Here is a 17,620-nt window from a genome sequence, read left to right as displayed (position 1 = left end):
GGGGGGGGGCAGGCTCTCACTTAAAGGCACAGGTGGGCTCTTTTCTGAGATCAAGGCTAGTGTGCATGTGAAAGGGTCAGGTAGCTAGAGGGGCAGGTGGTCGTTAACAGAAAAAAAATGGAGAGTTGGAAAAAACGTTTCAAAGAACGTTTTCTCTCAGAATGTCTATTCGTCAGTTTTATTCAGCGTATTTCGTTAAGTTGACCCACTGACTAGTTAGAGATGCATTGCTCGAGTGAATTGATCTGATGGCACAAAGAGGCATGTTGAAAGCGACAGACATTTAAAATTAGAAGAGCAGAGAGGACGGTGGGAGGGGGGGTGAAAGAGAGGAAACAGCAAAGGGAAAGTCTGAGCGAAGCGTAAAAGAGCGAGATGCTCCTCGTCCAGGACAGGAGATCTGTCTCTGTTGCATGTTCTACATCAAAGAGCTGAGACAGAAAAACATAAATCAAAAAGTGAAAAAAAAAAAAAGGAAATGACGAAGAGGCGGAGAAAGCATGTGAGAAGAGGGAGTTTGGCTGGGGAGCAGTACACTTGTGACGCAACAAACAACCGTGTATACAAAAATAACTTCTAAAATACCATTTACAAAAAAAACCCACCATTATTATTATTATTATTATCATCATCAATATTATTATTACAATCTTATTCGAAGCCCGTTGTAGCCATCTTAAGGGGAGCTGGATGGCAGTCAATGCTTCTCTTCTGCCAACCAATTAAAAATAATTTTTTTAGATCTTTTGAAGCATATAACTCCAACATAGGAAATAAAAACAACCCTGAAATATTTGCCAGAAGCAAAGACAAAAAATAATTTACAGTTCGAAGGGGAAACACTGCGCAGGGGAGGAATCATCATCATGCACTGACTTTCTTACATCTTCTGTTAATAAGAATATTTAAAGAGATAACAAAAAATCTGAAATATTATATACCGAAACTGCCCTGTACAGTTTTTTTTTATCTTTATAAAACAATGCATATACTGTATAGTTATGGTAGCTAATGACATTAGCAGAGAAAAACAGTAGTCCTGGGTCCCTATCATCGTTGTCTCACACATACAGAAGCAGATACAGTATGATTTTAAAAAAATTTGGCCCTCAGATGAAACACCACACAAGTCGGATTTGAAGAGGATTGGTTGTTTGTGGGGAAACCAGACTTTATATTAATCTGTCGAGTCCCATAAGAGTCTCAGGTGATGTGTAACATTCCTACTCCCAAACACTGGAGGTCTATCATGAGTAAACCGGCTGCTAAAATAAAAGATCATTGATTCGCATTGGTCGATCATCCAACAGGAGGAGAATGAGAACAGAAAAAAAACCAAAAAAAAAAAAAAACAGTATGGTGCTGAGGACAAAAAATAAATAAACAGGAAATATGAGTTGCATGTAGCAACCAAGAGATGCCAAATAGACACAGAATAATGAACTGATGAGAGAAGCCAAATTAAGGAGGACTGTCGTTGGCCGTCTCCTCTGAGAGGCAGACTAAGGCAGGCTCATGTTCCCAGCAGTGAGAGCCAGAATCACAGAGATGAGTTTGGCCATTACTTTGTGGTTTAAGGTCATTTCAACCCCGTCTGGCTGGAAACAGCGGAATTCTTGGACACGCAGTTTTAAATGCTGCCTTAAATCTTTGAGGATTACAGGTCTCTGATATGTTCCTGCTTCGCCTTTCTAACTAATCTTTGCTTTTAATGATGAGAATTTGAGAAGGGAACATCACTCTTTGGTTCAACTTTTTGCAAATCATGCATGAAGTGTGACGAATCACCGGTCACAGAACTCCGAGGTTTCAGTTGGCAGCGTCTCTGCATTCAGCTTTGTTGTCTAAGACGTCAACACGATGATTTCACAATTAGCAGATATTCAAACTAACAGTTCGACATTTTGAGAAACAGGCTTGCAGCCGGTTAGCTTAGCTTAGCATAAAGACTGGAAACTGGAGGGAAAAGGCTAGCCCGGCTGAGTTCAGAGTTCCTAAAGTCTGACGACCCACACTTCCACAACTCACTAATTAATGCTTCACATGTTATTTATTTTATAAGTGCAAAAAAAACGGAAGTGTAAAAACAAAAATGTACAAGTGTCAAGTCTAAATGCTAAGCTAAGCAGCTCCACACACACACACACACAGACATGAGAGTGGGATAAAACGTCTCAACAAACACTCGGCAGGAACGCCAAATACGCGGAAAACAATTCCGTTAACAGCCAGTTTAAAAGGAGCCAGCTGACTACCGCAATGACCAAACTACGTCAACCTATGTCTCTGGTAATCAGCGAGGTCAGCATAGAAATACAAAGTACTAGAGCTGAAGTCACTGCAGCTAATACAGGAATAAATCCTACAGGAAACCACAACGGAAGTGAGGAACAGGTAATAGGTTGTTAACATTCAGCTTTAGTGCCTCCGTTTCTAAGCTGAGCCTTTGTAATGTAGCACCAGCACACTGAAAGAGAGGGGGGGGGGGCACCCTGGCAACCTGTACATACCCAACAGAAAAGGTTGCATCATGGGTAATAGATTATCTAGGCTTGCTTTGAAGATTGTTGTTCATTCAGAAGAAGGAAGCAGACACCTGACGGGAGTTCAGTCAAACCCCAGGAATCAGCTTCCCACAGTAGCTTTTCCGATTAAAGATAATTCCTGATTTATGATGAAAAAAACGTGTTTTTTTTCCCCCTCATTTAGCGTGAAAGACAATTTCTATCGAACATGTAAGGGTCCCTCTTCATTTTGCCACACACATTTTTTTGATGCGTCTAAAGCGCGAGAGAAAAGCAATACGTTTTCTTTTTTTAACTCAAGTCACCAAAACAGGAATTATTCTTTAACCGTTAACAGGAAACCAGCATCTAGAGAAGTGAAAACCTAAAACATCAGCAAGCGGAGCAGGAAAACGTGGACGAGCCACTTGACCAGTAAGTGTTCATCTGCTTTGCACAATGTCACGTTGAAGGAAGGACTGAGGAGGAGGAGGAGGTGTTGCACAGAGTTACACAGAAGGCGTTTCTGTATAACTCTGTGCTGTCTGTCTGTGTAGCATCTATCAACTAGGTTTTTTTTTTTTTTTTTTTTTTTTGGACCAGCCAGGTGAGATCGGTAGCGTTCCATCTCTCGACAAGGGAGGACACCGTTGTGTGGACGGGCAGACGGACCGTCCCATCATGTCCACTCCAGAGGGGGTTCCCGAGGGCCTTTGGGCTGAATGCAGCGGTTACCGAACCCTGACAGAAGACGGAAAAGAACTGTTTAGCTGGGTTTGTTTTGCTCTAAACTGAATAAAAACACATCCAGAAATATGTCCTCCGATGTGCCGTCAACTGTTGCCTGGTCTCAAAAAACAAACATTTTTATGCACATGCAGCTAATGCAAAAGCAACGCCGCACGTCACAAAAGAAAACACGTTTGTCAGCAAAGTTTTCTGCAGAGAGACTATAAAAATCATTACTTAATGTTTTTGAATGAAAAGTAGAGCAACAGTCACAGAGGGGGGAATCATGTAAAAGAGGTAAGACAGCAGACTTACCCACCCAGGTCTGCCTTGCTGTCTGTTGCTGTGGTGCCAGCAGATGCAGGGTCAGCTGGAGATGTCTTCTTAACACACTCTGACACGTCTACACACACACACACGCACACACGCGCACACACGCACACACGCGCACACACGCACACACGGATGAATGGGCCGGAAGCATTGTGTGAATATCAGCGGTGTTAAGTACTCAGGAGGTGCTGCATAATAGTGTGAGTGATGTAAGACATATTTAAACTGCATTAGTTTTACTGAGAGAGCTCCTAAGTTTGATATAATTACTACCAGCATTTTCCATTTCTTTATTTCAGTTTAACGTAGTTGGTACTGGAAATACTAAACGCCGGATCAATCAAGTGTTCCACTCACAGATCATTTCATAATTAGGTTTGAATTGACGCCCATTTATGCATTAGTGCGATACATTTTGGGATGATTTAACACACGCGTTGAACCTCCAATGCAAAAAACACCACAGCACACGTACGAGGAACATGTACATGACTATGTGGAGCTTTACACGCTGATGAAACAAACTTAGTTAGTGACAACTGAAGGCCGTCGACCAGCAGGAACAGGAATGAAACCACATTTGTGTTCTTTATAAATGCTCCTATTGGCATTACATTCATAGCCAGTAAAAACAAATCATAGCAGAATTCAAGTCTAACAGTTTCTTTCGATTATTCTCCCTCTGTCTCTCACACTCTCTCACACACACACACACACACACACACACACACACACACACACACACACAGAGAAACTACTGAAGCACTAAATTGCCATCATCACACAATCATTGCGTGACTCAGCACACACACACATTTTTCATTTCACCTCTCGACAGACGTGTTTTATCTTTTCTGCATCTCTTCCTCTCTTGTTATTACTCTCTCGCTCTGTCAGCTGCCCCCTTTTGACAAATGCCGTCTTATCGTGGACGGGGCTAATTTGTAAAAACACTGAAGGTCCGTCTTCCCGCTCTGCTCCGCTGACTAGCTACTGTGAACGAGCTTATAAACGCAAGGGCAAACAAGCAGAGACTCCGGCGCAGATGTCCGTACCTTTATTTGAACCGCTCCATTCAGCCGAGGCCGACGGTTTCACTTCCAGAGGGTCTGACGGAGGGAGACACAAAGAGTGAGTTTCACAAAGAAAGGACCGATGTCAAGTGAACAACTTCACTTCACCTCGACACACATTCATATCTGTCACACACCCTCCTCCATTGAGCCACCGTTTCCCTCAATACAGCGTCACAGTGGGGAGAAAATCCTCCACTTTGGGGCGCAAAAAAAAAAAAGAAAAGTGAACTAAGGCCTCATCCTCATCTGTATTTAGACTGAGTCAGTGCACACAAGTCAGAGCTATGATCCTTCTTGATCATAAACAGCAGATGATGAAAATACAGATAGTGTCCGGTAGTACAGTCTAAAATCAAATGTTTGTATTTCAAGTATTCATGCTGATGGTTTTGAGTATACTTTGTTGAGCCATTTTCTGTTTGTAGTATGTATTGGGACACAGTTTGCCACCAACTATAGTCTTTCTATTAAGATGGTCTCCACAGGAACCCTGCAGGTCTGAAATGCAGTCTGCCGATGGTGCCCCCTAGTGTTGTAAAACTGGTAAAGCGTCTCACAAAAGAAGTGTGGACACAGGCCTGATTCCTGCAATGTGTGTGTCCATCTGACAGCTTGAAGCGAGGATGAGAGAGACTGCGGTCCTACCTGTTTCGAACATGGTAAGGTACCAGATAAGAGGACCAGATACAATGGGAATAGAAAACCTCCTTTTTCAGACCACCGACTGCATACCAACCATTAGTTCAGTCTCAAGTCAAAAAGCCTCATATATTCAGTGATCCATCCACCTTCTGTGACCAGCCATATAAACACACACCAGGTCCGGGAGGAGACCCAGTGGATCCACTGCGCTGGAAACACACCTGTGAATCTGGACCAATGCAAACGCACCTGTGGCCAGCAGGAAGGACTCGGGGGTTCTCACGGGGAGGGGGGGAGGGGAGTCGTCGCTGTCCCAGCAGTCTGGGTTAAAAAAGGTCAGAGGTCAGATGAGAAGCAACGTAAACAAGTGGCCCGAAAAAAGACAAGAGATCGATCAGTCAAATGTTAACGATGCAAAGAAAAGCTCACGAGCTGAAACCGTTCCCTTGATTCCTTCTCTAATGATAGCGGATTACTAGAAACCAAAAGTGATACAAAAATGTGTTTCGTCACCTGACAAATTCAATTTAAAAACGGACAGATATCTGTATTCTGTCATTATATACTTTTCTTTGTTTATTTTTTATTGCAATTTTATGCCGTTTTCAGCAACATAAAAAGTGAAATCAGCTGTTGAAAAGCACTTAAATTACTTTTAATGAATAGTGAAATACACGTCATTTTTTCTTTTTTTATTTATTAACAATGTTCTCAACACAACATACTTATTGCTTTGGTAACACAGCATCCGAATACGTTTATGCCAATAAAGCCATTTGAATTGGAATTTGAAAAGATACACTCATTTGCTACAAAGCCTGTAAATGCATTCATTCTGCATTTTTTATCGTCCTTTTTCCATAACTGTGAGGGATCACATGGAAATCAATACTTGTATCTGTAAACAGACAGAAGTGCATTTAGAGATGCCAAATACTGAGAACTGTGTTAACGCTGATATTGATGCTAAGAACTGTAGAGGTTTCCTTCAGTTAGTTTCAGGACTTTGTTTGACGCCTAACCATAAGTAATACTTCACATTTAATATCTGTGAAGTTTACTGGTAAATAAGCATTGAGTTGCAACTAAAATCCTTGACATGCTCCAGACAGTCATGATTATATTTCCTTATATTCTCCTAGTTTTATCCTTTTAGCATTTGAAAATATCTATATTGCCTTTAGACAAATCACCCAACGGGCCATTACTGTTATGATTAGTTCCTGCTGTAACATCTGGAAGCAATGCAAGAGGGACGTGTAGAAGAGGTCTTCGCCTTCGAGTATAATGTCGTCATTCAACATGGCAGAGACCATCCATCGACTGCGAAATAACGGCTCTTTTATGGCTAATCGTCTGACCTGCAGCCGGTCGTTCCCGCCGTGATGATTTTATCTTGCTGGGTGATTTAAATAAAACAGGAAGTACACGAAGCCGCCAATTCATTAGGTGCAGACGGATGCTAGTTAATGTAGCTCTGCAGCATGTTTTGGAAACGTAGAGTTCACGTGCTTTTGTTGGGATGTTGCTTGCATCTCAAGATAAGTCGAATACCTACAGTAATTTCAGCTAACAGTGGAATTACTAGCACGTGAACGTCTGAAGCTACTAATGATAACTGAATACTGAGCGTTAAAACATCTATTACTGATAGCAACGCATGTCTTTTGACTGGCATGTTTAAGATCATTTTTAATTGTTTATTTCATTGTTTTACTTATAATTGTTCATTACATTTTCAGATAGGAGAGGTAGAACTTTAGTCATCCCTTAGTTTTAATATTCTAGCTTTATATAATTGTAATTTCTTACATTTTAATACTAACATAGCACGCATTGGTTTCCCACTTCTGAACCGTTTATATTTCCTCTAGTTAGTTAGAGTGCTAAAGCCTCTTCACCTGCACTACCCCGTATAAAATGTACAATTTAAATAAAGTTTGACTGATTCATTGACAATTCAACCAACAGAACAAGCAGCCACCAGCCTTCGCTTGACAACAAGCAGTCGTTAGATCGTTGCAACCAAACAAACAAGCAGCCATCAGCGTTTCATGACCCGACTCCAAAGCGCTACCGCAGCCCCAGCACATGATGAGCCAGAAAAGCCAAGCAGACCAAAAAAAACGCAAACCAATCGTCACAGGAGGCTAAATTGGTTCAAATCATGCACCTGCACAGCAAAATCCAAAAATGCAGTTAGGTCGTATTTCATCACGCTTTGAACCCATTCGAGATCAAAACCGTTGCAAGCCAAAGTCCACTTCAACCACAGCAAGAAATCTCTCACAGCAAGATTTCGAAATCTCAAGATTTTGAAATCAACGAAGGAGGAAGAGGAGGAGGAGGAGGAGGAATGTCATTCTGTACACACCAGAGGATGAAAACAACATCTCGGGGGCGCGGTGGTGACAGTGAGGCCGTTACCGAAGCACAAACAGCGTGACGCGGCTCTGTTCAACCCAACGTGCTCAGAGTCGGCCAACGTGTGTTTATCAGTCTCATGCAGTGTTGATCGTTCACCATCCAACATGCGCGCGCACACGCACACGCACACACACACACACACAACTGCACTGTGACAAAAACACTCAGGAAATAAGATTTATTTCGTTCTCTCTCCCGTTCGAATATTCACTCACTTTGAGAAAAACACGCACAAGCTGAAAGAGAAAGAGACGGTTTGACAGATGTTTGCCCGTTAACATTTGCAGCATTCCTCGCAAACTAACCAATTAGTCACACAGCCATGCTTGAAATGAGACTGGAACTACCTCACTCTGTTTCTCCGTCTCTCTCACTCTTTTCTTGTTATTCCTTTCTTCCTGGTCTCTCTAAGCCAAGCAGTATAACAGTGTGTGTGTGTGTGTGTGTGTGTGTGTGTGAGGATAATAAAGAGTTACTCTCAGTGCCTTCACCAGTTTTAGTGAGTAGAACTTAACTGGACTCCTCAGAACTGAGCTGAAACCCCCTTCAGTGTTTACTTAAGTTAGTCAAATGTTTCGCGAACAAATCGATCTGATGTCTAAATCTGATTTATTTAGTTACTCCAGACGCTTATTTATCGGACTTCCTTCTAAAGTTGTTAATTGATTTTTGTCAGGAAAGCAGCCAGTTCGTTAAAGGACTTGGATCGAGACATTAAATAAAAGCAGCTGACATACTTGCAGAGCTCTGCCCTGCGATGGACATGGGCGACACCTTCCGCTCCGGCTGCTGGTCTGCGTGGTGAGACGATGTAACCATGGCCGTTGCGGTGGAGACATTAGTACGACAACCCTCCTTTCCTCCGGTCATCTCTCCGTCCCCCTGCTCGTCCGAATTATCCGAGTGCAGGGGGTTGGTGAAACTCAGGGCAGTCCTAACGGGTGTCGAGGAGGAGGACGACGAGGAGGAGGAGAGGTGGGAGGAGGAGGACGAGGATGGGGCGACGCGGTCCGAGGAGGACGACGAGGAGGAGGTTTTGGGGAAATGTTTTTCGGGGCTGCTGCAGGCCTGAGCCCACGCCGCTTGGCCGGCCTTCACCTCCACTCTCTCCCCTCCGTGCGTCTCCCCCTTCTCGCTCATCACGGGGAGGTGGTTCGGTCTGGCTAGGACGACCACGTCTGCAAGACTCTCCCCACACCCTCCCGCTCCCCCCTCCGTGCCCGAGTCCTCCGACAGCGAGGAGCTAGACGTCAGCAGGGATTGGCCGGAGCGGGCTTTGAAGGCGTGGGTTCTCTGCAGCGCTGTTGCGCTGTTGGGGGAACTGCTGCCCACTCCGCCCGCTACTACGACGGAGGAGGAAGTGTCAAAACTACGAGGTCCCTCCTGCAACGGCACCTTTTTAATCTCAATGCTCAGCTTCCTCTCGATCCGAGGGGCCCCGGAACATTCAACAGCCGGAGAGAGGGGCGAGGAGGGAGTCTGAGTCTGGCTTTGGCCCGATTCGGATTTCGTCGATGTCGATTTGTTGTTGTAGTTGTCGTTGAGGTCCAGGTTTGAGACCTGAGTCTGCTGCTTTTGACTTAGTAGATCTGGGTCTTTCTGCTCTGCAGAACTGGTCTGATTGTTGGGACTGGGTTCTGACTGGTTCTGCTGCTGGTCCGCGTCTTTATTCTGAAAGGAATAAAAAAACATTTAAGCACTTTCCGTAAACACAGCATCATCTAGAAAACAACGGAAGTCTTCCATGTATTAGGGGCATGTCTGAAAGGGAGGCAAGAAAGTTGATCCAGCAATTTCTTCCGTTAAGATTGTAAAAGGACACTACAGCGAGATCAGCGCTATTTCACATATTTTTAGTAATTGCTAACAAAAGAAAAAAAAACAATATAATATTTCAGGATTATCGTTCGCAACAGTTCCGTTAAAAAGCTATCGTTAAATTTAGAGCTGGAACTATTAGTAATTAGCAGATCTTTACATCTCTGTGTAAGTAACTCACCTGTGTGGTATCCAGGACGTGTATGACAGGTTTGGGGTGGTAGCGGTCGTTGTCCTGCCGCACGTTGGTGACGGTGGGGAAGGCTGAAGGTGGAGACGGGGTGAGAATGGGGGGCACGGGGTGAGGCTCCGGGGGCTGGAGGATCTCCTCCTTCACATCACCTTCTGCCTGCGAACTGGACAGAGAGAGAGAGAGAGAGAGAGATCATTCATTGGCACGCTATTTTAAGTTTACGCTATAAAATAAGTGGCTTGAATGTTTAAGTAAAAATCTATCGTATTTGCTTGAGAAAGAAAGAAGAAGAAAGAAAAAGGTTTAAAGGCAATTCAGGAAATGAAAATGATGAAAGAGCAAGAATTACATCATACTGGTCTCACAACTTCCAGACACTTTTCCCCCCCAAGAAAGTTCTAAACTATTCTCCGTCTAAAAAGAAATGATGAAACTAGGATGAAGAAATGTACTTATACTAAATATATTACATGCACCAATGAAACTAAAAGGTAGGATCTGTTCATGTTGTGAACTTTCCCACCACTAGGTGGCAGAATTTAAAAACTTGTCGGAGACAAATTACATGTCTTCAGATGTTACTTTATGTTTCGCTCCTATTTAGTTGATTTGAGGCGGACATGATCCGATATTGTTAAGCCAACTGAAAACAGACTAGTACAGTATAGCATCTGCAGTACTGCATAAAGATGTGATAATATATTACTCATTGTTCACACGCACTAATAAACCACTTATAAACACACCTATAGGTAAACTGTGTAGGTGGTGTGAATTATACACAGGATACTGAGGTTGTGACCACACAGCAATGGAAAGTTAAACATTAAGATAATGTTCCACTCCACAGAATATATACATGCATGCAAATACACACACACACACACACACACACACACACAGACTAACAAAAACTAAACAGTGAAAGGATGTGGTGGTGTACTAAATCAGAAGTGCATGTCGAAAGCAAGAGATAACGTATGACTGCATATATGTGCGTGTGTGTGTGTGTGTGTGTGTGTGTGTGTGTGTGTGTGTGTGTGTACGACATACAGATAGTAAGTCAGACACACAGAAGATGTTGAAAGCTAGGACAGGGGACTTCCTTTTGTTGAGCAACATTGGAGTTGCAATCACTTCCTCATGAAGCCACAGAGAAGCTGCCATTGGCCGACGCTCCTCTATAACAGAGGCTGCGATCCGCCGTGTGTATTTTCGTTTATTAATGGAAAGCATGTAATGATTAACACTGAATCATCACTTACATCTTTTGTTATAACCTGAGTGGGGAGGTCAGAGGTCACAATTGCCGGATTCCTGTTGAGATTAAATTCAGGAGCTTTTCTAACGTAAAGTTTTCATTAACGAGAACATGAATTACTCTCGACAGTTTCTCCCTCTGTATACCGTCTTCATTGCCCGAGCAGGCAAAAGATTATTCACAATATTTAACAAGAGCACAGATGATTCCCACTGGCGCCGATTGTTTCCATGGGGATATGAATCATTTATTCTCTAAGATGAGACAAGATTCAATTAAAATCTGTCCTGAAGGAAAGCTGAGCGATCACAGGAGCAAACAGCAACAAGTGACAGCAAAACAAATAAGCACACAAGACAACTGAAAACTGCAACACGAGGCATCCTTGAAAAATGCACGTCGGTATCAAAATATAATAAAGGGTTTACATAAAGTGTATAAAGAAGTAGTGATTATATTATACAGCATTATGTGTACATGTGTGAGTGCAGCCAAAACACCATATTAACTCTTCACCAGAATTACCTGACTCGTTAGAAAAAAATCACGAGCGTCGTTCCCTCACCTTTGAACTAGAAAATGTTTCTTTATAGGAGAATTTATAATTGTTGAAAAACACTGTACATTAATAATAACTTTAAAATGTTCTTATATCTATCTCTCACTTTATTATACTGTGTTAAAACCTTTATTAAATGTTTGTATTTTGTTTATAAATGCCGTGATCTCTAAGCATCTGCGACTATTGTAAAACCCGATTCAAAAAGCATCACACGACACTAACCATGCACTCCGTATTCTTCTACCTAAACTCACTCGTATGTATGCATTGCAAACAGATGCACGCCTTCATAAGAACTTAAATTATGCACCACCCACACAAACACACAATCACACACACACCACAAGCGCACTGTGCCCTCAACACGCATGTCCTCCAGATTGAAGAAGCTGCATTTTTAAATCAGTGTTTGGTCACAGTGGCGAGATGCGCTAGAAGCTGATAAAGCTTAAAGAGACACTTCGTGGTTTCAGGTTGTGACGAGGACCGATTCATACAGACACCGAACCTCAAACGACACAGATCACGACTTAAACAAATGTGTGTTTTGGCTCGCTAGATTAGATGATAGTCAATGTGACTGTCTGCAAATGATAAGAACTAACAACTCTCTCCCTCTGTGTGTTTGAGATGAGTCTCCTCTTCAGCACAGAATCACAATAGAAACTCAAAAATAATGTATTGTATATTCATTTATGATTAACAAGCCTTCAAAGATGGGTGTGGTCCAAAGAGAGGGCGCCGGAAGTAGCTCTATAAATAAAGCGGCCGTGCCATATTTGTGCTAATATGAAAGAAGGTTTTCAGGACAGATAACTAAATGATTCACTTTGAGAAATAGCAACACGTTTGTCTACAAAACCCTTTTTAAAATTTAATAAAATAGCAACATTTGAATGTAGCAACACAACAACTGTACAAAAATAGACTAAGAATCTGACAAACTTCTATGCGCCACCTTTTGGTACTTGACAATTTGAGATATTTGAGACGCTACAGACACATTCTGCTCTGAAAGTGTGGAGGATATAACTCTTCAGGGTGTGGCTGTGAATATGTGTGTGTGTGAAAGCCATGACTCAGTATCTGCAACCTTGATGCCAGCCTCAATGGAGTTCCTGCAGTATGTTTCCTTCTCCAACACACACAACAAAAATGTCCTCTCCCCACACACACACACACACACAAACACTGCTGAAGTGACCCAGGGGGAGTGTGGCCGACAGAATGTGGACTATGTTGGTAAAAATAGCTCTCACCATCACTAAAATACTCCCAGGCTTAACGTAGGCCCTATTATTCCTCTAGGAAACACACACACACACGCACACGCACACACACGCTGAGATTTAGGATGCAAGAGTCTTCCAGGGAAGCCACGTATTTTGGCAGCAACTCAGAGCTCAAATGTGTCTGTTTTACTTAGAGCAGGAAAGAACCTCTTCAGTAAACAGATCGCTTGCAGCTACATCCCAAAATTAGGACCTCTGAAAAAAAACAATATGTGTGCTTTCCCATGAAAGCGGCTGAGTACGGAAGACAAATAAAACACACAAAAGGTCATATTAGCTGCGATACATGTTTGTTTTAGAGTTAGAATTAAAATATGTAAATTACATTGTTAAGCACAGAGCCAATGATTCACACACGGACACACAAAATGATTTCAAACTGGACGTTTTTAGACAATGCTTTTGGCAACATGTAATTAAGTGAAAGTGTCTCCTGGCATCAAGATGTCCCCTGTGACATTAAAGCCACAGCACTGGGGCAACACATTGAGCATCAACCCGGCTTCTTTTAAAAAGTTGTAAAACGTATGGTTTTTTTTTCCCGCTTCAACAACCTTCTGTGGATAAATCACAAGAAGAGGGAAAGGGGGGGAAATGATTCAAAAAAACGAGAGGAGAGGGAGAAAAAGGGGGCGGAGAGAAGAAGAGGATAAGAAAGGAATGAGGAAATGTGGGACGTGTGCCAAAGAAAGAGTTAAAGAGGAAAAGAGAGAGAGAGGGTAAACTGTGCGTTTCTGCATATGACAGATACCAACCAGATGCCTGCAAGTGTGAAAAAGCGCATATTTGTTCTCAAAGGAGGAGGAGGAGGAGGAGGAGGAGGAGGGGATGAAAGCAGATATAGCAGTTCTACTTCAACTAGCCGAGGGTCGTGGTACACGCAACACCACCGAGTGTTGCAGAGTATTCTTAATAGTTGCAAAATGATCTATAATTACAGCTCCTCCTCAGGCCACGGCAGAAGTTAACTTCAGTGAAGTGGAGGCTGGCTGCATCTGTGGGCTGACGGGGGAACTAATGTGTCAGAAAGCTCACAACGCCTGCTGCTTCCGTTTGGTCAGTTTAATAGGTTTCCATTGTGCGCTCCACACAAACTGTTGTGCTGTGATTTTTCTCTGTTGCTGCTGCGTTCCTCTCACGAAACACAACACCCACTGTGTTCTGTCACGGGCCACCTCACGCCTTCTGCGTGAGCCCGTTCATTCATCAGTGTGGAGGATGAGCGCATCCGTTTTGGGAAGTTTTAAGCGTTTTACCCGTCCGAGCGTGGAACGTGTCTTACCTGCGTACGCGGGGAGGTTTGGGAGGAGGGGTGTCCCATCTCTCGTCATCCGACTGCCGGGCTGCTTTATCTGGACTGCTCTCGTTCTGGACAATTCACACACACACACACACACACACACACACACACAAACAGAAATAGACACGCGAGTTTGCGTTTAATGTGCAACTCTGGGTTTTTAAATACATAAAGAGCCAGAAGTGCTGCTACTAAATAAAAAGAAGTTGCAGTTTAGTAATGTCAAAGATTTGTTTTAGGTAGTTTAGAAACAGTGTCTCCATTCGAAAATTTGTCCCACCGCACTGTTTATGTCCCACTTGGCACATTCTTTAACAACCAACTGAAGTAATGGAAAGTATAAAACAATCTGCGTACACCAAATTAAATTGATTTTGGTATGTTCTAATGGGCAAAATGGCTTTTTATTACCCAAAAGTCATAAAAACATCTGGCTGCTCGGCAGTGCGAGTTTCTCTCAGATTTGTGCCTCTCTTATACATTGTTGCTCGGGCCACATTAGCACATTTTACTTTCAAAGTTTTTACGAAAATTCTGTCATTTTAAGAAACTTCTGAGTCGGCTCCGCCTTGTAAACACCTCCATCGAGCTTTGAGTCACAAATGAACTCAGTGTGTCTCTGTATCTGTAAATGTATCATCTCCCGAGGAACTAACTTGAAGGAAAGACTGAGGATGTGATTACACCTCATTTAGCTTCATGTGTTATGAAGACTCAATCTGGTAGGACGAGGCTACTTCCTGCAAAAAACGACAGCGCCTGCGTGCGAGCAGAAACACCCGTGTGTGGGATGTGTGCATGTGTAGGCTTATTGTTCGTACTGCCATTGAGAGCACCTATGTGGGTGTTTTAGTCACCAACAATGGCTGACTGGACGTGAGTCAACGTGTGTACGGACTGAGTCAGTACAGCACACTGATAATGTTTTGTGTGGAGTGCGAGTGCGCGCCGTTGGACTTGCAACTTTGTGAGATAATGACAAGGTTATGAAGAGAAGAAACAAACTTGCACCGGAGTTGTCGTCGTCCTCCATAAACACACGTCTACTCTGAACAAATGATTAATAAGCACAAACGTTTAAAACTAAAAATGTACAGTAAAGTTCAGCGGACTCTCCTCGCTTTAGAAGTAGCGAAAGATTTTAAGTAAGAGTTTAGAAAGTGTGCGCGAGTCTTTCCTAACGGAACACACGGTGTGTCCCTGTGAATGTCTTCTGCAGAGATCTGCCTTTCCCAGACGGATGCGCGTCTATTCTCAGACTTCTCAGAATGCATCATGGGAGAGGGGTGATGTAATTGGGGCTTCCTGAGCAGGAAGTCGACCCCTGGGTCGCTGCCAACGCAGTCTGTCATCGCCCCTCCGCCTTTAGTTTGGTCGGTCTCAGCACACTGTCTCATTGATGCTTCTGACCTCTGTTTTTTGTCTTCTCATGTCTACATGACAGAGCTGGGGAGCAGCGGCTCTACGACTTTAACTATATGTTCCAGTAGCAGTGCGGTTTGGAACCTTTCCAGTAAAGAGACACTTCTTTTGTTACGAAGTAGCAGGGAATCCCCCAAATTCGACGGGAATAAAATATGCATTTGTTAATCATAACATTACTTCTTGTAACGCTTGGTGTGAAATAACTAAAGTGTAGCGTTTCTGGAGCTCCACTTGTCCTAGCTCGCAGCCTCGTGACTTTCAAAGTCGCTTCCCCAACTCTGCTCCATAATGATGTGCGATGATGGACGTGAGCCGCGGCTCAGTGATCAACTACAGACTCAGTTTTTTTTACGTCCGTCTGTCACATGCAATATTCCAACACCAGGTTGTGATGAAATCATTACAGCAGTGCAGTTAACACCGGGGCTGCTTCTTTTTCGGTTTGGTTGCACTTCTGGTGCAATGGGAGGAGGAACGGGGACAATTAAGGATACGTCGTATACTGTGCATGTGTGTTTGGGGGCAAGGGAGACTAGTGTGTAAATGAAAAAGGGGACAGCGGTGAGTGACATAGCCAAGTCTTTGTCTAGCTCTTTTAAAAACAGGTCTGACTGTATGTGGTCCTCTGAGAGTACCCTGCAGAGGAGAGATCTCTCATTTGGCACAAACTCTGCAACTCTTCTTTTTCAGTCTGTGTACAGAGCACACTTTTCTGAAGGCCTCTCTTCCCTCTCTCCTCTACTCCCTCCTACCCTCTCCCTCCCCTGTGACTAATTTATTGTGAGTTTTCTTTCTCCACTCCAAGTGTGTTACTCAGCAACATCCTGTCTTTCTACACCAGACAGCATGCACAATATGCCGTGTTGTGTCTGTGTGTTATATGTGCGTGTGTGTCATACCATGCCCTCTTGTATCTTCGTGTTGGTGGGGCTCTCCAGTAGCTGCAGTTGTTTCTCAAAGAGCTGGGCGATGGCTCTGTGAACTAACTCGTACTGTTCCTGGAGAGACAAAAGACGAAGACATAATGAGATAAATGGAGGAGAGATGAACGAGGGAAAAAACGAAAGGTTTCCAGCAAATCAATAAAAATGCAAAAACGTTATCATGTCTAAGCTCAAAAACATCCATTTACAAGGCTGTGGAATACAACCTGTGTGAAAACAATAGAGCGGTGCTTCCCTGATGCACCTCATTACTCTCCCCCGTAAGGCAGTAAGTGTATTGCTTTTTCGGAAATGACATTGGAGTTACCGGCTTCCAGTAGTCTCTATCAAGGCAATTCTATCATGTACCTAACAGGGCTCGGTTTCCCTCTCAATGCCGGGACACGTGTGAGGGAGGGGAGATCATAAAATAGGTATGAAAGCAACAGAGGAGGCTGGGTGCTTTGTTAAAGTCAAGACGTTCATCACATTTGAATGGATGCTCGTTAAAAAAGGTACAAATAGGACAGGAGAATGTAAGTGATGTCCAGCTGAGGCAACTAGAACAAACCTTGGTCTGTACAGCGGAGTGTCGTTGCGTCCTCATCTCTTGGATCAACCGGAAAACATTAAAATCTTCTGGTATTTTCTTTAAAAAGCACACAAAACATAACAGAGTCATTCTCACTTGAACCTAAAAAGGTATGTTTTAGGTATGCGTAGGAGTGTGTGTGTGTGTGTGTGTGCGTGTGCGTGTTTACATACCCCAGCTTTGAGGAGGTTCCACGTGTAGTCGATAGCACAGATAGCGCCCGTCCTCCCACAGCCGGCACTGTACAGTCACATTCATACGGATTAGATTCGACACAAGACACACACACACTTTCCAGCTTCCTTCCTCATCGCAAACATTAACCTCTGGATTCAAATCTGTTCTCAACCACATGTATGAACGTTTTGTATGCAACAACACGTCTCCTAGACAGGATGGAGACAGGAGCCAAGCATCATGTGGCATCATGCCTGACGCATACAACTTTATCTCATGCTGTCAGAGAGCCTCTGCTACTCTAACGAGCACAGTTTCTACACACACACACACACACACACACACACACACACACACACACACACA

At 43.3% G+C, this 17,620-nt stretch overlaps 1 protein-coding gene across 4 annotated transcripts in view; it reads right to left on the bottom strand.

The window, feature by feature from the left end:
* Positions 1–6: 6 nt before the first annotated feature.
* The window catches only part of ptpn12 (protein tyrosine phosphatase non-receptor type 12), a 34,707-nt gene continuing 17,093 nt past the window's right edge, over positions 7–17,620 (bottom strand). The window contains exons 9-17 of one of the 4 annotated variants that reach the window (XM_031858887.1): positions 17,251–17,317; positions 17,057–17,134; positions 16,462–16,560; positions 14,120–14,205; positions 9,711–9,885; positions 8,449–9,382; positions 4,622–4,675; positions 3,549–3,636; positions 7–3,245 (exon numbers count right to left, since the gene is read on the bottom strand). In XM_031858887.1, coding sequence (XP_031714747.1) covers positions 3,236–3,245; positions 3,549–3,636; positions 4,622–4,675; positions 8,449–9,382; positions 9,711–9,885; positions 14,120–14,205; positions 16,462–16,560; positions 17,057–17,134; positions 17,251–17,317 — 1,591 coding nt within the window. In that variant the 3' untranslated portion in view covers positions 7–3,235. Of the gene's footprint in view, positions 3,246–3,548; positions 3,637–4,584; positions 5,606–7,926; positions 7,948–8,448; positions 9,383–9,710; positions 9,886–14,119; positions 14,206–16,461; positions 16,561–17,056; positions 17,135–17,250; positions 17,318–17,620 lie in introns of those variants that run through there. The other 3 variants (XM_031858886.1, XM_031858888.1, XM_031858885.1) reach the window with 3 other exon arrangements.

This window comes from Anarrhichthys ocellatus, unplaced genomic scaffold, assembly GCF_004355925.1.
Source record: "Anarrhichthys ocellatus isolate YVR2014 unplaced genomic scaffold, GSC_Weel_1.0 scaffold21, whole genome shotgun sequence".
In the NCBI taxonomy this organism is placed as follows: domain Eukaryota; kingdom Metazoa; phylum Chordata; class Actinopteri; order Perciformes; family Anarhichadidae; genus Anarrhichthys; species Anarrhichthys ocellatus.
The sequence above is the reverse complement of the archived record's forward strand: the minus strand, read 5'-3'. Positions and strand labels throughout refer to the sequence as shown.